Source organism: Harpia harpyja, chromosome 3, assembly GCF_026419915.1.
Source record: "Harpia harpyja isolate bHarHar1 chromosome 3, bHarHar1 primary haplotype, whole genome shotgun sequence".
Taxonomy (NCBI): Eukaryota; Metazoa; Chordata; class Aves; order Accipitriformes; family Accipitridae; genus Harpia; species Harpia harpyja.
Genome location: NC_068942.1, coordinates 74,802,413 through 74,826,239, shown reverse-complemented (window position 1 = coordinate 74,826,239; position 23,827 = coordinate 74,802,413). Strand labels below are relative to the sequence as shown.

At 42.7% G+C, this 23,827-nt stretch overlaps 1 protein-coding gene across 1 annotated transcript in view; it reads left to right on the top strand.

Moving 5' to 3' along the window:
• MTHFD1 (methylenetetrahydrofolate dehydrogenase, cyclohydrolase and formyltetrahydrofolate synthetase 1) overlaps nt 1-23,827 on the top strand; it is a 42,382-nt gene that overhangs the window by 2,543 nt on the left and 16,012 nt on the right. The window contains exons 2-17 of the mRNA XM_052783407.1: nt 5,177-5,261; nt 7,625-7,684; nt 8,389-8,442; nt 8,811-8,947; nt 9,070-9,170; nt 9,494-9,630; nt 11,040-11,151; nt 15,650-15,777; nt 16,331-16,428; nt 17,146-17,319; nt 17,843-17,979; nt 18,270-18,316; nt 20,408-20,515; nt 20,601-20,675; nt 22,456-22,558; nt 23,730-23,806. Coding sequence (XP_052639367.1) covers nt 5,177-5,261; nt 7,625-7,684; nt 8,389-8,442; nt 8,811-8,947; nt 9,070-9,170; nt 9,494-9,630; nt 11,040-11,151; nt 15,650-15,777; nt 16,331-16,428; nt 17,146-17,319; nt 17,843-17,979; nt 18,270-18,316; nt 20,408-20,515; nt 20,601-20,675; nt 22,456-22,558; nt 23,730-23,806 — 1,633 coding nt within the window. The remainder of the gene's footprint in view (nt 1-5,176; nt 5,262-7,624; nt 7,685-8,388; nt 8,443-8,810; nt 8,948-9,069; nt 9,171-9,493; nt 9,631-11,039; nt 11,152-15,649; nt 15,778-16,330; nt 16,429-17,145; nt 17,320-17,842; nt 17,980-18,269; nt 18,317-20,407; nt 20,516-20,600; nt 20,676-22,455; nt 22,559-23,729; nt 23,807-23,827) is intronic.

The window sequence follows — 23,827 nt, the reverse complement described above, 5'->3', positions numbered from 1 at the left end:
ATCAGGTAGATAGTGGCATTCTTATTTTTGTGAAACATGTAAAGAGAATAAATACTTTGAGAGAGCCCTTCCTTGTCTCTACAATTAAGGAAAACTTGATGAGGAGATAAAGCTAGCTTACAGCTAGAAAGTGAACTCTGTGGTCCAGTACTGCTCAGCACCACCAAGCAGGCCCAAATATGAGCAAGAACCCCTTGTGTTAGGTGCTATACAGACACAGAATGAAAAAAATGGGACTCTGCTCCAAAGAGGTTACAAGCTAGGAGAAAACATTGTCTGGTGGACAGCAGGGCCACAGTGCTGTCATCTGTGCGCATTGGCACCAGGTTACATGGAAAGGGGGAGTCCTAAGGGAAAGAACCTGTAGGGGGCTGCCATGTCCCCTTTGTGGAAGAAAGAAAATCTCGATATCACTCTTTGTGAAGACAGACCATTGTAGATGTAGCCTAGAGTATTGTCTGGAGTGCTTGCAGCCCCACAAAGGTGGATTGAGTCCTTATCTGTTCCTCTTACATTTTCCTCTGATTAAATCACCTGATAGTTGGGTGTTGTATGTGGTACCGGTTTTGGGATGCAGACCTGATTGGTGTGACTGATGTTGCAGCATGGGAAGCTGGTCATGACAGTTCATGGTATTTTAACTCATGTTTGGGGCAAACTCTTCTGTGTAAATTTTAAAGACTCAGCTTTATGTGAAACTTAAACTCTCTTGTTCTCTTGGCAGCCAGCCACATTTGAGATGTTCCTCAAATGCTGCCTATCCCATCCCCTACAATGATTGCTTCTTCAGCTCAGCCATTTTGTGGCCCTCATTGGACTAGCATTCTGGACACGACAAAAAAGCCTATGAAAAAGCAAAAGTATCTTCATGTATTTATCTGGCCTCAAGAGTGCTCGGACAAGCATTTGAGCTGACTCAACTGAAAGAGTGGTTAAAAACTGTGGGAGTGTGGAAGTGGTAGAAAGAAGCAAGTAATTCCCCTATGAGATAATGACAGTGTGCCAGGATCATGCAGTGGTATGGCAGGAGACTTATGAACAGATTCCAGCTCTGTTCTCTAAACAGTGTCTTCCATCAACTGGAACCATCAGTCAAATTACCAGCAGCATTCAGATAGACTTTCCCAAGGCAGTTCCCGTTCCAGTGCCACTCCATTGGGACAGCCAGCCTGTGACTCTCCCCAGGAGAGACTCCTTTCTGTCTCTTCTTTGGGGTGCCAGTAGGATGTTCTGTGGCACGCTTGCTTGCAGCCTCTTCACAGTATTTGAAGATAAAGCAGTTGTCCTGCTAGCTGGGACATGGTGCCGTGGAGGTTTGCAGTGTGGAGAGACAAGCTTCCCCTTCTCCAGTTTTGTTTCTTTTCTTCTCATGGGGGCAACAGAAAGTGAGCAGTGTCAGTGCTGCATGCTCTAAGGAGGAATGGCTACAGGGACCACAGCCCTGACCAAGATGGTGCAGGACCTGGGGAGGACCATGAGCCTTATACAGCCATTTCTGGAGGGCTGCAGCAAGAGCACTTCTGTTGCATGTTTCTGAAACTTTTGGGAGATCTGTGATCCAGGCAGCGAGGCCAAACCCTCCTCTTTGGGGGCAGACCTCTTCTAGAGCATCATTGTCTCTGAAGGAGGTGTTTGCCAGGTCATACATTTGGCAATATTCACATAGGCCCAGGGCCCTATTACCCAGAGAAGGGACAGAAACACAGCCTGAGGTCATCTTCAGGATGGTGATATGTATGCTCGCACCACAGCCACCCCAGCCGTTGCGTGTATATAATCACATAGGGGTAGTGGTGGGGTCTGCCTGAGGAGGCACTAGCATGGGAGCTGTGCATCTCTCTCCATTTACAGCAGAGCTGGAGGAGTGTGGTTTGTCCTTTGCTGTTCTGAGAAATTCACTTAATTTAAATTCAGCCACTGTTGCAGTCTAGAGAAAGAAAGGCTAGCAGGTTTTTTTTAATGTTTGGAGGTGGCTTTTGCACTGTGTGCTTAGAGCTGTGTGCTGTCCTTAACCTGTGTGGACCCTGGACCCTTGTTTGCAGTGTGAGTTTGTTTGTGGAAGAGCATGTGGGCACAGGAGGGATCTTAGCGTCAGAGGGGAGGCTTTTGGAGGAACAGCCATGGACAATTGCAAATTTATGTTTGAAGACTTCAAAGTGTTTTCATACGGCAAATAAAAATGTTGTTCATTTATCAACATGAACTTTTATCTTTGTGAAGACCTGATGTCCCCAATAGGATTTTGCAAACTGTATCACTAAATAGCTGCTAGCTTCGAAGATTATTTTGTAAGTCTGCAGAGATAAAACAAGGATTTTTTTTTTTTTCCTTAATTTTCTCTCAAACCTTTGCACCTGTGGCTTTTGTGGTAACTAGAGAGCAGTGGTACATAACACTAGGTGGCTGTCTAAGAAGTGATTTCTTGATTCAAGGCTCCTAAAGCAAATCAGCTCTGGCAGCACCACTTTATGTGTTTGTGCATGCTACCTTTCTTCAGTAACTGAAGGGGAAGTGAGCTAGTGCCTAATTACAGAAAATGACAGCATCGTAATATGTGAACAGTCATGGCTGCTGGGGGTGAAAGCATGCCACAGCTCTGCCTCACAGAGGAAAAATAGACCCTTGGGTGGGCTTGTTTCTCCTCCATTGAGAAGACTGGATTAAAAGTAGAACCCAGAGCTGAGACCCTTTCCAGTTCACTGTCCCTTCGGAGGGCTTTACTGCATCATAAATTATGATACGTTTGTTTGCATTTCTTTTTGTTTGCTAGCCACAAACTAGTGCTGTGCTTTTCTTACCGGAACACTGGAGGCTGTTCTCAGAAATAGCTCCCTCAAAGAGCTGGCCTGCAGCACCCGCTCAGAGGTCATGCACAGTGGTGACGCTTCTTGAGATCACTGTGTTGTTGTTACGGGCTGCTCGTGAGCTCGGGTCCTGTTGTGTCTGCAGCAGTAGATTTGGTGCCTTCTCTAGGGGCTTACAGCTGGAGTGAAAGGAGAGGCAGTTGGTGATTTTGCTACGCAGCAGATGAACTTTTGTCACTTCGGCATGAAGAATTGCTAGGACAAGGCTGATGAGTCCAGAAAACAGTGTCATAGCAGGCCAGACTTTGCGTCAAGACTTTTACAGAGGTAATAGCTAAAGGAAGCCTAGGAACTACTATTTCTTAAATAAAATTGCAAACAACTTATTTAACCGAAGCTTGTTAAGAGACTTTGAACAGCTTGGCCAGATGCAAACACCTATAAATACTCTGAACCTGCTCTTCAGGTGCAGCAGAGCTCTGACCATGTGATTCAGGGGGCACCAGGAGAGATGCATGATTTGGGATGGAGCAGGAGGCTGTGTGATTCCCCAAGATGGGACTTAGAACAGCCTCAGGGCTGCTTCTGGCTGGGCCAGCTACAACTGTCCTCTGGGATCAGAGCTGCTGAGTTGCAGCAGAGCCATGTGCTGCTTCCTTTTCCCTTTCTTCTTGCCTCTGGCATTTCTGATTTGGAGCTCATAGTTGCAGGGTAGAGTTGGCATCACCGGCTGTCATCCTGAATTTCCCTATATGGCAGGAATTGCAGCCTCCCAGCTGGCATCAGCTACTTACTCTGTCCTCATACCCTTGCTGTTTGAATTTTTAATGAACTGGCACCAACAGCACCTCCTCCAGTCTTGGGAAGTCTGGTTCCACTCGGGAAGTAGCAGACCTTGTGATACTGATTTGAGGGTAGATGAGCACAAGGAGGCCATCTGTGTTTTAAACGGTAAGGCGTTTGGACCAGGGCAGATTTGCTAAACGTGATAGTAGCATCTTCTCATCTCTTTCAGAATAGTGGGTGGGACACAGGCTGGAGATCACATGGAGGAGGACAGACCTGTCAAGCCTCTAGTGTCCTGTGAGGTTTGCTTACCTGGCTTTTGCCTCTTGAGTGAGTATCCCCTACACGTGCAGTGAAGTGCCACAGCCTTCTTCCATGGAGGGAAGATGCCCATCAGATGGGCATGAATGGCCAGTTCTTCTCTCTGAATCCCGAATGCCTCTGGTGAGGAGACAGAGCAGTGGTGCTGGGGCTGCACCCAGGCTTTTGGCAGAATTTCAAATTTGAAAGAGTATGTTGGGCCTGGCACCAGGACCTCTTCCTCACCACCTTCCCTGGTGAAGGATCATGCATGTGAGGCCAGACAGTGATGGAGAAATTAGAGGGGGTTGCAAGGCTGGGGAGGATGGTGACAGTGGCTTTTGAGCTGTCTATGGCTAATTTATCAGTGACGGCTACTCGTTATCTCTAAAACATTGCACAGTAAACTCATACTGAGTTCACAACTGGGCTAGATTAACTAATAAGTGAATCCTGTCATGCCTCCGTTTCAAAGATTCATTTTAATAATTGTATCCTTAAAGTTGTCTTCACTGAAGAGTTGATCTGAGCTGTGTACCAGGGTTTAGCTAATTTTCCTCACTGCTTCACCTCTGTCCACCTCCCACTCTCCTTCCTGCTCCCATGGAGAAATCTTTGCCTTGTTTGGAATCTGGGACTGGGGGCATTTTCTTGCATACGTGTTGGCAAGCACAGAAACAGACTGGAGGCAGGAAGGCGAGTGTAGGACTGCAGCCTACCCAGCCTGGGTTAGGCCAAGCAGGCAGGAAATAGAAACATATAGTAATGACCAACTGTAGATGGGGTATATCTTTGGGTACCTCCTGTTTGTTTAGCAATTTTCCAGGGTTTTACCATTGTAGGTTCATTATCCTTTACCAGGACAGCATGTGTGACCGTATTGACTGGTGCCTGTGGAAGACAGGTAGATTTGGTATGGCATATGTGGAAAGAGGCTTTGCTTTAGAGTAGGGAGTTTGAAATCCCAGGAGTTTCCATGCCAAATTTTGTACTTTTTTTTTTACCCTTGTATCTTATGAGACTGTGAACAGGAGGGTGAAGAAGCACAATGTGGACTTTAAAAAAAAAAAAAAAAAAAAAAAAGGTTGAATGAAACTTCCAAAGTGTCTTAGTGGTTTATGGACATTAATCTTATCTGGAGATTGCTGGGACCTGTGTACTCAAGGTATAAGTATGTGCTTGCCAGTCTGCCCATCTGTCATCTTTTCAACTCCTGACTTATCACTGTATGAGAATTCAGGCCCTTGGTTAACTTCTACTTTGTTGTCTTTTTTTTCCATCTTCAGAGAAGTGAGAGAGAGACTGAAGCAGCAAGTTGTTGAGATGAAAGAGAAATTTCCAGGATTCAGACCAGGACTTGCAATTTTGCAGGTATCGTTTTCTTTAATGCCAACTATAGAAAATCTGTATTGCTTTGCAATGGTAAGTACACAGCTGATGAGCTTCATCAAAGCTGATGTGCAAATGGTAACATGTTATAAGGCACAGAATAGCAGAGTTCCCTGTGAGATGGTAACACAGTTCTGTGATGTCTTTTCCCCAAGTACCTGGGCGCAGAAACATTTTGGGGTTGATTTTTTTTTTTTTTCTTTCATCAGACCCTTGCAGTTCTCTGAGCGTTATGTTTGTGAAATGGTGAATAGGCTTCTTGCCTTTTAAGAGGAAGCAGTGCTTGTAGACTGTATTCCAAGTCTCTGCATTTGTGTGAGCCCAAAGCCTGTCAGCTTTCAGAGATGTATTTGTACCAGAAATCTTTGAAATGGGGTGTTTATTAAGGGATTTGGTCTGCAGTTATGTCAGAACGTGGAGAGGCAAGGGAAAAAAAACAAAAAAGCAACCGAAACCACCTTTGGCCAAGAACACTTTGAGTGCAGGGAATGGAAGAAAATCCCATTGCTAAATTTGATGTCTGTCAGAAGTGTAAGTAAGTGCTAGAGTCTACACAGAAACTCTTGGGGAGGAGAAAAGGACTCATAAGTACAGGGTTTTGGCCTGTGTTTGGCAGAATTAAAGTGGTGGGGGTTCTTTCCTTGCAGCTATAAAAAAATGGAAACTCTTTGTGCTTAGATCAGAAGGTGACTAACAGTAGCAAGTGTCATGTAGCAGGAAGGAACTGTGTGGCCACAAAGGATTGATGGACTGAACGTGGCTGCTTACAGAAGTGGCTTCTGTTCTTATTCAGTATTTTGGGCTCCTGAAGAGCTCTTCCCATCTCTGGATTCCAGTGCTGAGACCACTATAGTATACAAAGACCATGCTCCTCTTCAATGCCAGGAACAAATTTGTTTGTGGTTTGGTTTTTTTCTGGTTTTCTTTTCCATTAGCTTTAAGAAGATTATCTCTACAGAAGGCTTGTCTTCAGGTGTTTAGAAGGAAGGAGGAAGGTGTTTTATTTAAAATCTAGTAAGGAGTACTTTGATGGAAGCTGCTGAACTGCTGACCTTGTAAACTGTCTTCAAAAACTGCTGTCTTCTAGTGTTATTGGAGTTTTTTCTTGGTTGGCCTGTGTTCTTTTCAATCCTGGGTTGTCTCAGAGTCCTTTACAACCTGTTTGCTCTTTGGCTCTCTGACACTTTTGTAAACCAGCAAATGGTCTGGGCTTGGAGTTCATCTCCTAATACTGATATGCTCAGCTGTCTATTTTTCAGTTAAGTCAGGACAGTTAGCTGTTTCTGATATATAGCACCCCACACAATATGTGCACTTTTCTTGGGAGGTATCTGGTGTCCTCTGAGCTCAAAGAGTAGATCGGTTAATCTTTATTTTTTGTCTTGTAGTCAGTAATGTCCTCTTTTGCAGAATATATGTTGTCTGTTTGCTGACATCTGATGCCTGCTCTCTTTCTTCTTTTCTGCCCTGTATGAGGTATACCTTTTCCTAAACCCAGCAGACTTTAAAGGGGAGACAGCCCCTTTGTCTAACCCTTGGGAAGAAGAGCTAATGTATGCTGGGTGATCAGGTAATGCAGTCACCCCTGCAGCCTGTAATCTGGTGAGAACCAGGGATAGCTCCCAAGTACCAGGGAACGGGGTGCTTATCAGCTTTTCCTTATTTGTCCCTCATTTTCTTAAGGTTACAAGGAGTATTACCTTTAACAGAACATACTGGATGTTGCAGGTAGTCTTCTGAAATACAATTGTACTGTAGTCACCCAGTACTGCCAAAAACTACAGGCATTTGTTCCACTTGCTGCTTTCTCTGTGCACCGCTTTGTTCTTGTTTTGCTGGGGGTTTTTTTGGCAGGAAAATTCTCAAGGTACAAAACAGCAGTGGAATAAATCTCTCCATCAGGGCATACGTATGTGCATAAAATTAAGATTCCTGGGTATCAAAGAGGCCCAACTTTTCTGAAAGCCTTAATCAGTTAATTGGATGTTATCAGCACCTGCTGATCATGTTAATTAGCTAGAGGTTTAACTTTCTCGGATGAGATAGCAGGCAGTATTTTCTGTTTTGGAGACCACTGTGTTTCTAAGGTTTTTCAACAGGTGTAAATAGTGTTTATGCAGGAGATCAGACAACTTGTCTTTAGCTGCCTCTTACTTGAAAGGACACTTTTCCTGTTAATTCCAGCTACTTATAGCCTCTATCAGTGTGTTTTACAGTTATTCAAGAATACCTCTGTCTCCTTGGTGTAACTCAAAGGAAGTCAAGGAAGCTAAGAGTTAAGCCCATCTCAGTGGGTGACTGGGTCTCTACACTGCAGTGTGACTCAACTGTCTTTTCAACCTTAGGTTGGAAATCGGGATGATTCAAACCTCTACATTAATATGAAGCTGAAGGCTGCTGCTGAGGTAATGCCCAAACTCTTAATATTTCTTTTTACCCTCCTACAGTAGGTCAAATCTGAGTATGAAAAAACAGATGCAAATCAAATAGTTTTGTCTAAGCTTTGCTTTTATTGGAGAAACCAATGTTGGCCTGAATTCCTTGTTATAAGGAAGTAGTATAGGTGTGTAACCTGACACTTAGCCAAGTGGGGTACTCCTGTAACAACAGTGTGGGTTGGTACCACTTTTTGTGTGATCATCTCCTAGATTATGTGTGTCTGAAGTGCTGATGCTCTGTCTTTCCTTTCTGTGGCCATGCACTTATCTTCCCTGAATGTCTTGTACCTGCAGTTCCCTTGCATCTGTCACTGAGTGGTACACTGCGTGCTACAGCAGGGCCGAGAACGTAGATGAGTCTCTGTTTCCCTAGGTGATAGCTGGCATCTTCTCTGCTGGCATTTCAAGGCAGTATGCTGTCAAGCCCAGATGACGTTGTTCATGTCAGAAGGTGAATAGGACAGCTGAAGTATGGACCAACCTAAGCAGGCGAAGCACTCATCTTTTTTCTTCTCTTTCATTGATGGTATTTCCAAATAATAGGACTGTAGCCACAGGAACAGGAGATAGACCTGGGAAACATGACAGAATGTAGCTGTGGCTGGGCTGGACTGAGAGAATAGCCAGATCAATTCAGAAATCAGATCATTTGTTGGTATTCTCATTTGCAGATTGGGATCAGTGCCAATCACATAAAACTGCCAAACACAGCAACAGAAGCTGATGTAAGTAGTACAGCCAATAATGAAAAAATACATAATTTTGATTTTGAGCTCAAGAGGTAAACTTATATTTGCCCTCTCATCTTATAAAAAAAGACTGCTTGTCCATAAATATTAACTCATGAAAAAAAACCTGGAACCTGCTGAGATTATTTTATTTTTAAAAGAAAACTAAACCACTACAATGTAAAATTTAGAGACTTTAACAGGTATCTTTCTAAAAAAAAAAATGTGAGTCATTTATACTCTTGGGTGGAAAAACTAAACATACTGTGTGTGTCTGCTAATCCAGATAGGATTGTGCTTTTTCCTTTGCATCAGTCATATTTCAGCTTAACGGCCATTAGGTTTTTGGTCTTTACTTGTTGTAGGTCCTCAAGTGCATTGCCTCTTTGAATGGAGACCCTGCTGTTCATGGCTTTATAGTGCAGCTGCCACTTGACTCTGATAAACCCATCAATACAGAAAAAATAACCAATGCTGTTGCACCTGAGAAGGATGTAGATGGGTAAACTGACTTCACCCCTGGAGAGCATGACAGCTACTCCAGAAAGAAACTTCTTTTTTTTCTTTCAAATGGTGATCATGAGGCTGAGAGTCTTACTTGGCCTTTATTCTTTCAAAATACAGCCTAAGTAGCATCAATGCTGGGAAACTCTCTAGAGGTGACCTTGGAGACTGCTTTATTCCCTGTACACCGAAAGGATGCATGGAACTTATCAGGCAGACAGGTAAGGAGGTTGCCATCCATTATTCATTACTGCAGTAGTCTTCAATAAGAGGAGAAATTATGCACATTGCAAGGCTGTGCTTCACATTGAAACTCTTTTTGAGATGCCACATTTCATCTCTGCCTTTTCAGATAGTAAAAGAACTAGTTTTAAAATGGTCCTTCCTTCCTCCCTCCCAACTCCAGTTTCCTATCACACACAGCCCAGAAGAAAAATAGTAGCCAGACTTAAACTGACCAAAAGACTCCAGACCCATTTGAGTTAACTCGTACTAGGATGCACACTGACCTATTTTTACTTTCTCCTAACTTTCTGTGATGCAGGCATCCAGGTTGCAGGGAAAAGAGCTGTAGTGGTTGGCCGCAGTAAGATCGTTGGTGCTCCCATGCATGACCTGCTGCTCTGGAATCATGCAACGGTAACCGTTTGCCATTCAAAGACCTTGACGCTGGCTGAGGAGGTAAGGACAGGCTGGATGCATGAGGCTGTAGTTACCTGCTGCAAGCCAGTGCTGCCTGCTGCACATTGCTACTTGGTGTATTGCTACTCTAAGTCATTGGGTCTGGGTTGTCTTTCATCTGAAACAGTTTCCCAGTCCCGTTCATTGCATGGTTGTGTAAATACTTCTACTGGAATAGGATCCTGATTATTTTTGGCCCTTAATTAGAGGGTTTTAATTATAACAATAAAATTATTATTTTTGTTTTCTTTGGGCAAGTGCTGAGAATTTAATCATCCCTTCCTAATCTTCATGTAGTGGCCTGCAAGACAGCATATGTTTTTGTTTTTTTCCAAAAAGGCCAGGTGGTCTTTTGCTTTAATGGCTGGGAAATGCTAGGCCAAATGTTTTCTCCAGTTGTTTTTTTTCCAGTCTATTTTCTGTGACTGGGAGTTGGTACCATTTTCTCTTTAGCAGTGAGAGTGACAGAAATAGCGTGTTGCTGTGCTGCCACCTACTTTGATTTTGTAGAGCAATCAACACTGCCAGGCTCTGTACGCAAGTATTAAAGCTGAAAAGGGGGTAGGTGTATTTGAATATAACTCACAGAGAAGATCAGAAACACAGCAATGCTTCATGGCATTGAGTTACTGTTCAATAAGACTGTCATTAGGTTGATTAACAATTGAAGTGCTAATTCTTAATGAAATCATAAAAATAGTTTATCTCCCTTGAAGATTAAAAGAAAAAATTCCAAGGGATAGCAGCTTCCTGAGCAGACATGAATGAAGCAGTGCAAGAACTGATGAGAAGCTTTAGTCAGAGTCTCTAGCACCAGCTTTGTGACCAGATCTGTCAAATTTACTGAGTGCTGTGTGAATGAATATTAGTGCTGAATTACAGTCAGCTTTCCCTGGAGTTGCATGTTACACAGTCCTGGACATAAAAACCGCAAGACAGTGCTGCCGCAAGTGAAGTGCCGCTTAGAGTTCTGTGCAGGGGTTGTTCTTGGCTGCTGTCTGATGAGTGCTGGGTATATTTCTAGCATTGAAAAGAGCAGCTGAATATGCAGGGATATTTGAAGGGAGGAAGATAAGAATATGCAAAGGCTTTAATTTTATCTAAAAGTAGTCTGTATGATCTACTTGGGAATCATGGAGAAGTTCAAAGGAGGTTGTGAAGTGTTGACTAGCAATAGTTCAGGGTAGGAGTGTGAAAATAGGCTATAATTTCTGGCTGCAGGAATTTATCCCTGCCAAGGAACTGCTAGCTACCTTTAATTGCTGATGCCCTTCCATCCTTCCAATGGCAATGGGTGAGCACACAGTTTCACTGCAGTTGAAGCTGATCTAAGTTGCTGCTGAAGCAGCTCCTGCGTTCTTCCACTGCCGGTGTGATACAGAGCTGTTTATTTGGTTTTGTTTTTGTAGGTTGGTAAAGCTGATATCCTGGTGGTTGCAGCTGGTAGAGCTGAAATGGTAAAAGGTGAATGGATCAAACCTGGTGCAATCGTAATAGACTGTGGAATTAACCATGTGCCAGGTGTGTGGGTAATGTATAAAGAGTGGGGATGTGTTTATTTGTATATAAATGCAGTTGCTAAGTAAGTACATGGATACTGTTTCCTTGGTGCTTTTAGTGGATGCGGACTTCTTTCTCTTTAAAGTCTGTCTTGGGTAATGATGACAACCTCTGAAGATGCCAGAATAAAAAAACGGTTGGTCTGAAGTACTGTCCCAAAGCAGATCAGTGGCAGTTTTGTTTCTGCCTTCAATGAGGCTGATGATTAGTAGAGTAAAGAAGAGGCCTAGGAAATATTACAACAGAATATCCATGTAATTTGCCCTAACTACATAGCGAAGTCTTGCTGCTGTTCTAACTTATAAGTGCACAGCTTTGCTGTCATTGCTTTGCAGTTAGATCTGATTAAGCCGTTCTGTTTGAAATACATAAATGGCAAGCAGTCCCTTAAAGTAGTTGTGGATTTGTTGAACTGCAACATTAACTTCTTAGGCTTGAATGGCTGTTGTCTTGAAACAAAGCAGCTTCTGCAAGAGTATTGGTGACAGTGGCTCTGGCATAAAATGAAGTGCTTTAACAAAAGGATTTTAGGGTAGGGTTTCACTTAGCTACACCTTCCTTGTAAAGGAGGAACAGACAGTCTGGCAATTTCTGTTTTCATCTAATTTAAAATCCAAATTACAGATATTGAATGATATGGAAAATTAGTCACCATCCAACTATCTCTGTGCTACACCCACAAGGCTTTTAAAAGGTAGTTTTCATAATTAATCAGTCATTTCGTTGCCATTATTTAATGGAATGTAAAGAAATTTCTGTTCAGCAGTCTTGTTCCTCAAAGATGACATTGAGTTGCATTTAAAAACATTAGTTCTCTAATTAAAATTAAAAAGTCATCTGCTGTTGCTGTTTGTTGCTTGATGTACTTGTGCCAAGCTACCCAAACTTGGGCAATTTGCCAAAACCCACAAGGTCACTGCTGATTTGCATGAAGCAGAATGGTTTGGAGTCTCCCCCACAAACATGTTACAAATAAAACTACCATTGTGTTTCTGACATATGATGGTTATGACCTTTTTTTCAGGGTTGATGTGAACTGCATCTCTGAGGATACATCCCTGTTTCTTTGCAATTAGTCTGCCTTGGGCAGTGCCCTGAGATCTGAGCTTCTTGTACACCCAGCCTAGTCAGTGTTGCATGGCAATACGCTTAATGGCGTTGTGAGACTTGCTAATCAGTGCTTGATAGAGTACCATGGCAGTTGTCAGATTTCAAAATGATGGATGCCACAGACTTTTTTTCTGTGTTTTTCTGAAGCTGCTGAGTTTTCCTGCCTCTTTCTTCCCTTCTGATAGGTTGCAAAAAAGTTTTCAGATGAATCTTTTGGGAAATCAGTGCCAGAATTGTGGGAATTGCAATGCTACAGAAAGAATGGCAGCTGGTTTCCCAGCCTCTCCAGCTACATCACTGTACAGATAGAATATTGCTGCTAGCTGTGATGGTGCTTCGAATGTGGCAGAGAGAGAAATAGCACAGTTGCGATACATCCTACCATAGCTGTAAGTGTACCCAGCTAGGTGCCTCCTAGGTGTAGATGTGAGTTGCAGCTGGGGGACATGGCAATCTCTGGATATGCCTATACTTTGCAAGTTTGGGTGCTGTGTACGGGCAAATCCCAATATGATTTGACATATCAGGACATTAACTTCATGCAGGCTTGCCAAGTTGGAGTTAAAAAAAGTTATAGCCATATAGTGCCATGCAAATGCAGCTGTTGTGCTTTTGAATGGAGGGCAGCCTGTATACTCCCAAGGCTGCCAGTTTGGAGGCTAGAATAGGCAGTTTACGCACATCTGGCTTTGTCCTCATGTGTACTACAGCTGAACAGAATTTTTTCCAGGTCTCCAGGTAGAGAGGAAGAGAGGATCTCCTGAGACCTCTATGAGAGCAGACAAGTGTGTCTTATTCCCTTTCCAAACTGGATTGTATTTGTCTTTCTCTCCCCACTGCTGCAGCTGGAGGGCTAGTTCAGCAGATATTCTGAAGGCCTTATTCCAGGCCTGTAGAAATTGGCTCTGCTACAGGAAAGGAGAGCAGTGCAGGCAGAGGATTCTCCCAGAGATGGCATAGTCTCTGGAGTGTCCCTCTCTGAGTCCTGATGGAGGAAGCAACCCTGTTCAAAGTCCTCCTCTGCTATGGGATTTTGCAGCCCTAGCCAATAGGGAACCTTGAACAGTGGGATATGAGAGCAGCAAAGGAGGATCAGCCTCTGTGGATCTTGGTGCTATGCTCTTCAGACACCAGAGGAGCTAGAAAGATATAGAAAGCCTTGACTTGATGTTCTGTTTATATCTTTATGTACTGGGAATCAAGTTGGCATCACAGACCTATAAGATCAGATTGTGTTGGATCCCTCATGAAACACCTTTCCCAGTGGTGTCCAGAAAAAGAAGCAGACTGCAGGCAGGTGGTCTCATGTTTTACAGATGAGAGTCATGTATGGTCTTGTGTGTTTGTAGTCATATATCCACCAGAAATATGTTACAGTTGCATGTACATTGGCGCAAATTTGCTTGGAAGTCACGTGGATATTCCCAGGCCTCGTCTGGTGAAAGTAGGACTGCGAATTAGCTCCGGTCCAGAATCTGCACTGAGGCCATCCCTCATGCAGCCGTCTCTGGAGATAGATGGAGATCATCATACCTGTTCATTCCATATGTGTAGGCATGTCCTTCACTTCTTTGATCTCAAAGGCCTTGGATGCTCTCTCTCACGTGTTCCAGCTGGCTAGAGTACCTGCTGGACCAAAGAAAACACAGGCACTGGGAATGGTTATAGTGTCACTGATACTCTCTGTAACTAGTCTGTGGTTTGTTTTTTTTTTTTTAAGAGTGGGTTGATGAATATTGAGAAGGTGAAATTATGGGGAGAGGTAGAAAGTGTTGTATGTGAGCTTTCCTTCAAAAGAATATTTTAAAGGTAATTGAATAGCTCCTAAGTTGTGCTCAGCAGTGCTCGGCGTGAGGTGCAGATGCAGGGACTGAGGGTTTGTTTGGCTTGTGCTCATCACTGTGTCTGTGTAACAGATTAGGCTGTTTGTGTTTGGAGTGCCTAATTCATCACTTGTTTTCTTCATTCTTGGGCCTGGAGTCTTCCTGGCCAGGGTGGCTGGTAAGCCTGCTTGGCATCCTTGGAAGAAAATACTATTTTGTTACTTGCCTTTTGCAACCTTAATTAAACTGGTCTCTAGGCTGGAAGGTCAGATTGGTCTACAGTTCAGGCAGCAAAGCTGACAGTGGCTGTAGAAACACTGTTTAACAACTGTGATGTTGTTCAGGCTTTGAACTTTAGGGAGCAAAAGTGTTGCTTAAAACACAAACACAGCAAAACATCCAAGCTGCTAATTGTCAGTAACAATGCAGCTAAAAATTAGTGTTGGCAGGAGCTGCTTTTGCTATCTTCACGTTTTTCATACTGCTTAAAAGTTCCCCTAGAGTCCTCATATCTGAAATGAGAATCTGCCACTCCAGTAGAAACTTAGATTTTCTTTTTTTGATATGCTGTGTCTGTAATCAGCAAGGTCCTTAGATGACTGTGCTAGTTTACTAATACCTTTTGTCTTTTTCTCTCCTTATGGCTGAACTTAAAGGTCACCACTGGTAAAAAGTGCTGTAACTGCTTCTGAATTGTCAGGTCATGTAGTGCAGCAGGATACAGCATTTTTTTTTTGCCAGAGAGAAAGGGGATTCTTCTACTGGAGCTCTCTTAAGCCACCTGTGAGGTTTGTTTTGTCAAGACTCTGATCTCTGTGAACTGCAGTATTTACTGGCCCATCGTTAGAATGGCAATGAGTAATTGAAAAGCTCAGCATTATCTGTCCTCAGTTTCTGTAAAGGCAGGTGGTTTTATTCAATAGTAAGGCCTAGATGTCCTCCAAAATGGAACAGAGCAAATGTAAACCTGGGTTTTTGGAACAAGTCAGCCATGTTTCTTCTCTCACTACTTATAGACCATTGGTCTGTATCTCCTTCAAATTGGAAGCTGTACTAATCCTTCAGAGCACTACAGCAGGAGTGGTGAGAAGATGGTTCAGGTGACTTCTCTATTGTATGTCCCATTTGTGTTCTATTATTGCAAAGATGTAAGACTTAGTCTGTGCTTTGGTCCCCCTGCCTTTGTTTTGGAGTCATCTTTACACTGTCCTGTAGGCCATGTGCCACCCACTGAGCAAATACTTGCATCCTCAAGAAAAGGGAGATCTCTCTGGCTGAGGACAAATGGCACTTAATGGGAAGATATGTTGCATAAGCTGTTGGCACTCTCTGAGTGAAGTATGATGGCAACAGCTTCATCTTGTGATGTTGTTTTAACTTTTTATCTTTCTTTACAGTTTCCTGGGTACTCAGCTTCTGTTTTGTTTACTCCAATGAGGGAAAAGACTTCAGCTTCAATCGCTGCTGCCGCCTCTGTTGTTTTGGTGAAATGTGATGTGTAACTTACTTTTTCCGTAAATCCCCAGACAGCACAAAGGCCAGTGGAAAAAGAGTTGTAGGAGATGTGGCATACAGTACAGCAAAGGAAAGAGCTTCCTATATCACCCCAGTTCCTGGTGGCGTTGGGCCTATGACTGTGGCCATGTTAATGCAGGTACGTGGGCAGACTGAGGCTGCTGGTCATCTCCTCTATGTTTGCCTTTGGGGTATGTTGCTGCTGACCGTCAGCACACTACCAAAGCAACTGGTGCTTCCTTCTTGCTGTTACAGAGATCTAGTTAGGACTTCCAACTTCTAGTCTAAACAGTTTGGATTCAGTTAACTGAGGAAGATGATGGACCTTAAGGAACTGTTAGGACAGAGGGTTTTTTGGTTGGGTTTTTGGGGGGTTGGTTTGTTTGGTTTTTGAGTGTGTTCTCTCAAAACGGTGAGAAACAGGCTTGTCTTACAGTGCTTTGGCTGTAATTCTAAAACTATCTGTAGGGTGATTGGTAGATGGATAGATGGATAGGGTGGGGGTTTTTTTCTTTTAAGAGAACTACAAGCAGAGTCTCATTTTGGATCGTTAGCGAATGCTTTAGTCAAAGCAGTTTGTGTTAATCCCCAACTGAGACAGATGGGAAGGGAAAACCTTTCTGAGTCTCTTCGTTAACCAGCATGGTTCATACAGTGGTGGTTGCTATAATGCTTTCTCATTCTCATTTTAGAGCACAGTAGAGAGCGCACAGCGTTTTCTGGAGAAGTTCCAGCCTGGAAAATGGAACATCCAATATAACCAGCTTATCCTAAAGACGCCTGTTCCAAGGTAATGATTTCAAATGAAGCTGCTGGCAGCATTCATGCAGTATAGTATTCACCTCTGTTCCTAATCTTTGCATAATACGGGGCATCCATGTACGTAGACTGTAGCTGGCATTGAAGTTTGGAGAGAAGTAGAGAGAAAGCACTGTGAGGCCTTCCTAAGGGAGCAGAGCTAACCTACAGTGGTGCTGTCACATATGTTGAAGTGTAGGCTTCAGTCATCCTGATAATATTAAGGCATAAACATGGACTTCCACAGGTTCTTTAGGCCAGCTAGATAGTTGCTGATTCAGCAAATAGTGAGACACTTGTATTTTGGAAAATTTTCAGTCTGACATGGCAAAAACCTAGCATATTGAAGTAGGAGTTGTTGGTGTCAAGTCCCCAAGGAGCAGTTGAAAATATACAAAATATCATAAGGGTGCGTAACACATTGCCTACAAAAAGGCATTCTTGGGGTAGAAGGAGCAGGGGAAGGGTTGGTGTGGGGTTTTTTGTTGTTTGTTTTGTTTTGTTTTGTTTTTAAAAAAAAAAAAGGCAGCTCTGAGGGTGTGTCTATTCTGATGTAGCCAATATTGGTGGGATTGATTCAGTTAACTAGGAGGGGTTAAAGCTTCCCTTTTAAAATATAGATTAGATGTTTGTAGTTTATGCCGTCCAGAAGTGGGGAATTTGTGAGAAGTCTTTGGCTTATAAATTGACCTTGCTCTCTTTCTTTAAGTGATATTGAAATATCGCAGTCTTGCTTACTCAAGCCCATTGATCAAGTTGCAAAAGAAGTTGGCCTGCTCCCTGATGAGGTGGAGCTCTACGGCCAAACTAAAGCCAAGGTTCATCTGTCAGCTCTGAAACGGCTGAAGAACCAGCCAGATGGCAAATACATTGTTGTTACTGGGTAGGTATTTCTTTAACTGAGGCATCACTTACATGATGTCAAGGTGAATAGAAGTTTTATTAGTATGGCTTGTCGTTGTCTTGTCTTTTGGTAAGGTGACTGTATGGGGTGCTCTGGGTTTTAGTAAATTACACTGAAGATCTAGTGGTTTGGGAAATAGATTTATCTCTTGTGGCAAATAGTGGGAATGTAGTTTAACATTTCTCTCTAGGAGATGAATTGCTGTGGTCTGCAGGTCAGGGTTATGAAGGGCAGACTGGATTGTAGTCAAAGTTCTCCTAGTCTAGTAGCTTGCCTTCAACAGTAACTAGCAAGTTGTTTCAGATGAAGTTTTTTGGCAGTTATGTGCTGATTTGCCAATCTCATTCCAGTTTCGAACTGATGAAGATTAGCTGAAGTCTGACCCAATCCAGAATTTGAATTGGTACTAACTGCAATCACTGGGTGACTGTTTTATCCCTGTATTTTGAATCTCACCCACTAGAAGGGTTTAATTTGTGTCTGTTCTGCTTTTTCACTGAAGGATAACTCCTACTCCCCTGGGAGAGGGGAAAAGCACCACCACTGTTGGTCTTGTTCAAGCCTTAGGAGCCCACCTTCACCAGAATGTCTTTGCCTGTGTTCGGCAGCCTTCTCAGGGGCCAACCTTTGGTATAAAAGGTATGAGCTGTTCTGTTGCTTGCAGTTGGACTAAATGGGGAAAGATGGCATTCAGAGGTTTCATTCTGCTGCATTGTAGTTTTACATAATTCCCAGTTACAATTGCATTTCTTTTAAGAAAGAAAAACCTTGGGTAAGTTTTTCAGTGTTGTCTTCAAGTGCTGTGCTGGGATTTAAACTAAGCTGCTCAACAGTAGCTGCCGCCTTAAAGCCATTAAGCAAACACATGTAATACTACTCTGGGCTAGAGAGACCTTTATTTGCATGATTTGACTATTGTCTCTCTGTAGGTGGAGCTGCAGGTGGTGGCTATTGTCAAGTTATCCCCATGGAAGAGGTAATTCTTTATACAAAGCCTCATTGCACATATAGTTCACAGACCTTGGAAGAGATACTGCAGTCAGATAACTTAGAAAATCTTTTTTGTTTATAGCCCAGTGTAGCATTCCTAAGAACTGGATGCTTGATTTCAGCAAGGCTTTTTTTTGTTTGTTTGGTTGGTTGGGGTTTTTTTGTTTAAGTCTTTGGTTGTTTCAGAAGGGTACCTGCATGGTCAGGGAACTTCATAGAACTGGGAATTCCCAGTTCCTCTGTTCCCTCCCCTTCTCTGCCTTGAATTGCTGTATACCTTTGAGCAAAGTACATCCTGTGCCTCTTTTTCCCAGCACTGAAATGAAGTTGATAATGACTTAATATGTTTTGGAAGCATATTAAGTAGTTCTGTCAGCAGCAGTGGTCACCAGCTCTTTCTGTGAGCTATTTTGGTATACTTGTGTTTTAGATCACTACCGTGAAGCGGGAAAAGGGAAGTTGGGAATCAGTAATGCCAAGACCTCAGCCTGTGGGGGACTGGCACTGCAACATATTTCTGACGTGACTTGGCAACAAGTAAAATCCCGTGTCTGGGGGCAGGGAATTGAAATGAACGTGTAGCACGTGCTCTCGTGCTTCTCTCAACTCTCAAAGTAATTGCCTGTAGAATTCTACCTTTGTCTTGTGCACTATAGATTGACACAGGGCAATTTTAGGAAGAAAAGCAGAAATGATCAAAAGGGCTGTTTGCTCCAATTGATGCAGCAAGTCCATAAAAGATAAAAAAGTTAGGGAGGCAGAATTTTGATTTAGTCAGGTGCCAAGAACACGTGTGAATGATAGATGTGACAGGAAAAATAATCTCCTCCTCTTTGGGAGCATTAATAAGAGCAGCCAAATACTTGACTGTGTGCAGCAGTGGGAAACAGCAGCACTCTTGGAACCAAACTGGCTGAAAGGACATTCTTTAAGTATGACCCATGTGGTATAAATATGCATAGTTTTGTGGGGGTGCTTTAATTGATGCGTGTCTTGTGAAATTGAAGTATGTGGAGTCACTAGTTACAGTAATGACCTTGATACATCATTTGATATTTCTGCATGTAGCTTTCATCCTAGGAAAAGATAGCAAGTGAAAAGCTTTTGAGCTCATACTGCAGAACCAAGGTAGTAATAATTGCTTCTTGTCACATGTATGTAGAATAAGCCAACAATTAGCATTTACTAATCAGGATTTATAATCAGTGTGTGACTAGCTGCATTCTGCCTTTAGCTATCTTTAAGACCACAGTAGCAAGGCTTCAGTGAAATGGTATTGTAAGGTCTTCTGTCATATCACCTTTTCTAATGTCCCCTTTTCATCTTCCTCCTTTGTGGCTCTGCTGCAGAGGAAAAGGATTGTTTAAACCACACCTCTTACTCCCCTGCCATAATGCAAGTTTTTCACGTAAGCTATGTATCCCAAGCCATTTGTCAGTATAGCTACAGTGCAGCCAGATAACTCATGCAGACAAACCCACTCAAACTATCTTTTAATGAGATAGAACCAAGAAAAATACTAGCAGTGTCACTGTGTAGTACGTGGTCTACAAGTTCTGCCTACGATAACGTATGTTTGAGTGGTTAGCTTATGCAGAGCTCTGTGCAACCACAGCTCTACTGCTAGCACTGCACAAGGTTGCTAGTTTCAATTTAGCTCAGATACCTTTGTGGGAGCAGCAACAGCTTCAGCTAATGGATGTGTGAAACCTATTGTGCAAATAATGAGAGTGGGTCAGAAGGAAGATGAAGGAGGAGCAATGCAGATGTGCCATACCATGGTCTTCTCAGGTGTCAAGGAGCCTGTGAGCACTGTTCTCGTGGGAAAAAAAAACCTTTTTATTTGGAAGCTTCGTTCTGGAAGTTTGTAAAATGACATAAATGTGGGGGAGGCATTTTTCTGTTTTAGAGAAATTCTTTCCTCTCTTCCACATACTGCACTGAGCAATCTCTCCCCCTCCACCCTCACCCACTTTAACATTGCTATTAATACTTTTCTTTCCATCTGTCTACGATGAATTGAAATAAATGAAAATTGCAGCAGGATGAGGTAACTGATATGTTTTATCTCCTCTAGTTTAACCTTCACCTCACTGGTGACATCCATGCTATCACTGCAGCCAACAACCTGGTCGCTGCTGCTATCGACACACGTATATTCCATGAGCTAACTCAGACTGACCAGGTATGATCCTTCCTTATGATGTATTTGGCCAAGATGTTTTAGGTGTGCCAGCAGTGCTAATTAACTACCTGTTTCATTCTGCAAGGCGCTCTACGACCGTTTGGTGCCTTCTGTCAATGGTGTTAGGAAGTTCTCAGGCATTCAGATCCGAAGATTACAGGTAAGTTCACTGGTTTCGCATTGGTTTCTGGTTCTGTTGCATTTACTCATCCTTTACGTAGGCAGAGCTAAGTGACAGAAACCCTCATGTTGTCCTCTAGGTTGTTCTGCTGGCATTTAATTTTTACATAAGGTGTGCAGAAGTATGGTAGCCCTTCCTACAGCACAGAAAACAGTGAGATGCAGCCCCAAGGGGAAGAATCATTGATGTAACTCTTTATCATATGCTGTATGAGTAATGCAGTGGGAAGAGGCAAAGGGGTTAGTGCCCTTTATTAATAGTGTCAATTCAGTGTCTGCAAGGCACTTTAAGAAAGGACCAGAATCAGCCCCTGTACCTTACACCCAGTTACAGCTAGAGGTGAATAGTTCGTTTGTGACAGCTATACAGATAATGCAGCACAAAGAAAGGCAATTTATAAAGTTCAGCAAAAAGAGAACACAGAGAATTTTTTGTCCTATCCAGATTAAGAAGGCAGGGAAAAATAGAAAAAAATACCTGCCCCCTACGTTGCCCACTCCTCCTGTCCCCAAAAAAGAATTCCCAGTTAGATGAGTAGCCCTGTCATTGAGTGGCAATCCCTGAGCAGACCACAGCTCTTCTGATCCTCAGAAATTAATGTGGGCCAGCATGTGTCTCTGAGTTCTGCAAAAATGAGGATTAACAGAGGAATAGTTTTGCACTGGGCTTGAACCTTATGGCTAGAAGGACAGTCTGGGGCCTGCTAAGTTCATTCAAAGTACAGACCTGTTTGTACCGTATTCACGCTGGATCAGTTGCCCATTTGGAAGTCAGGAGCAGTAGTCAGACTACTTAGGAAGCTAAAACTCTGATTTATTAATTGGCTATAATTTCTCAACCATTAGAGACTGTGTGGTTTGCTTCCACTGCTGAGCAAAGAAGGTATGTCATACTGCTTGGTGTTCCTGATGGACTGCTGAGGGAACTCTACCCCAACCACTCTTCTGGTTATTAAATGTCGAGATGTGAATGGGATGCTAATACTCCAGAAAGATGATATCTTTTTTTGTTGTTGTTTATTTCTTTTTCTAAATGATGTGCTTGAAGAGGAAGAGAACAGACTTTCTTCTTCCTTGCTGTTCTTCAGGAGAAAAATAAAACTTAGCTGTCTAGTTAATTAAAAAAAGCTTGCTCGTTCGTAAATCAACTCAATCGTTTTGCTCGTTCCTAAGCTTGCGGTTGTATCAGGCTTCTTGAGATAATTCTTCTCTCAATTAAGCAACTTGGCAAACTGCCCATCCTCTCAGTATGTTCAAGATCAGCTTTCTGGGATGCTGACAGCCTTGTGACTGAAATGTTTAATTCCTCCTTTGTGCTGCTTAACCAGCATGCTGAAAGCAGTGTCTTTAAATACGCATGCCTGTGTGCAGTGATCCTAGGCAAACTAATGAGAAATGGATGTAAGCATGTGAGGCTAATGATTAGAACAAGGTGTGTAAGGAACTGCAGAGTGCTCTCTCTTACTCTTTCTGTAGATGCCTTGCACAAAGCTTGGTGACAACCTGCCCTAATGAGCCCTATTGTCTGCCTTGCCCTCTACTAGCTGGCCAGCAGCAAGCTCTGCTTCCAGATATGCACTGATATGGATCATCTTACATTGTTGTGGGGTCTAGCAGAAGGGGCACCAAAAAGGCATCCCCTGCTTATTTTTGAATGTGCAGATGCTGCTGCTGAAGGCTCATTGCTCTCTAGTGAAAGGTTCATTTCTGTGAATCTGCTCGTTGTACCTTTTTTCTTTTATTGTCCTTTCCTCCCATAGAAATTGGGCATTAACAAAACTGATCCTACGGCTTTGACAAAGGAAGAAGTAAGCTTATTTGTGAGATTGGACATTGACCCAGGCACCATAACATGGCAAAGAGGTACAAGAGCTATTAAATGAAAGAATTATTAAGAAACAAAATGTGTGTCAAAAGAGAGGTTTGCAAATGCAGCAGGAACTGTTTCCTGGGAAAATGGGAAAGAGGGCAGGGCTGGCCTCTCCTGCGTGTTTGGTGGGATAGATGCCTGCAGCTGGGATCCTTTTCCTCAAGGGGAAAGGGGCTTGAATCTGCTCTGAATTCACAAAGATTAAGACTTCACTAATTGGTGCAGGTTTGTGTTTCTGGATTTGTCAGTCACTGAGAGAGTTGAGTGGGAACTGTAGCCAACAGCCTTTTTACCTGAGAAAGGTCCATGAGCAGCGAGAGGGTTCTGCTGTGGGATTAAACTCCATTTTAATCTGCCCACTTGCTCTCTTGGGGACTGACAGCAAATAAAGGCCAGATTTTTAAAATATTTTTAAAGATACCTGAAGGTAAGATCAATCTCTGGTCTGGCAGATTTAATATTTCACTAGCAAAAGAAATTTCAAATGCGGACTTTTTTTTCTGATTTAGACCCCAAGAATATTGCTTTTTCTTCTTTTTATTAAAATACAGTGTGAAATGTATTCTCCAAAATTTGCTTAATAACCTGTAAGGGGCTAAAGTAGTCTGCCACATGGGAAGTATTTTATTAAATACTTGGAATTTTTCAAGTGGATAGTAAGAAATAACAAATTTAAGGCAGTATTTGATAGTTTGTGTTTCCAAGGTAATTTGAGTTAATGGAGCTGTGTGAAACTATTCTCACTAAATAGTAGAATCTGACCATTTTATCACTTAGCTTATAAAATGATAATGTTATTTCTTTTTTGGGTGTCATAATTTCCTGATTTCACATTGACTAATGATCGTGAAAAAGCAAATGGAATAATACTAGCAGCTCTGCTTTTTAGAGAGGCTTTGGACTTGTGGTTAATGCACACAAAGGGAGGTAGACTTCCTCTGGATGCCCTACAGGGTCTGCATGTGACTGTGGTTATCTTAACTTTGTTGCAGTTCAGTTTTGGGGAAGAATCATGTTGAGTAGCACTTGCCATTCTTTAGGAGAGGATGGTATCTCAAACTGCCATCCTCCCTTCATAGGTGATCTAGTTGAGTGTTTGTAATAGGGCATAGATGTGACTTATGACTTGCAATGTGATTTTTCATCTTTCTGCATTCCTCGCAGTACTGGATACAAATGACAGGTTCCTTAGGAAAATCACTATTGGACAGTCTCCAACAGAAAAAGGCTTCTCACGAACGGTAATTGTTCCCTTTTCTTGC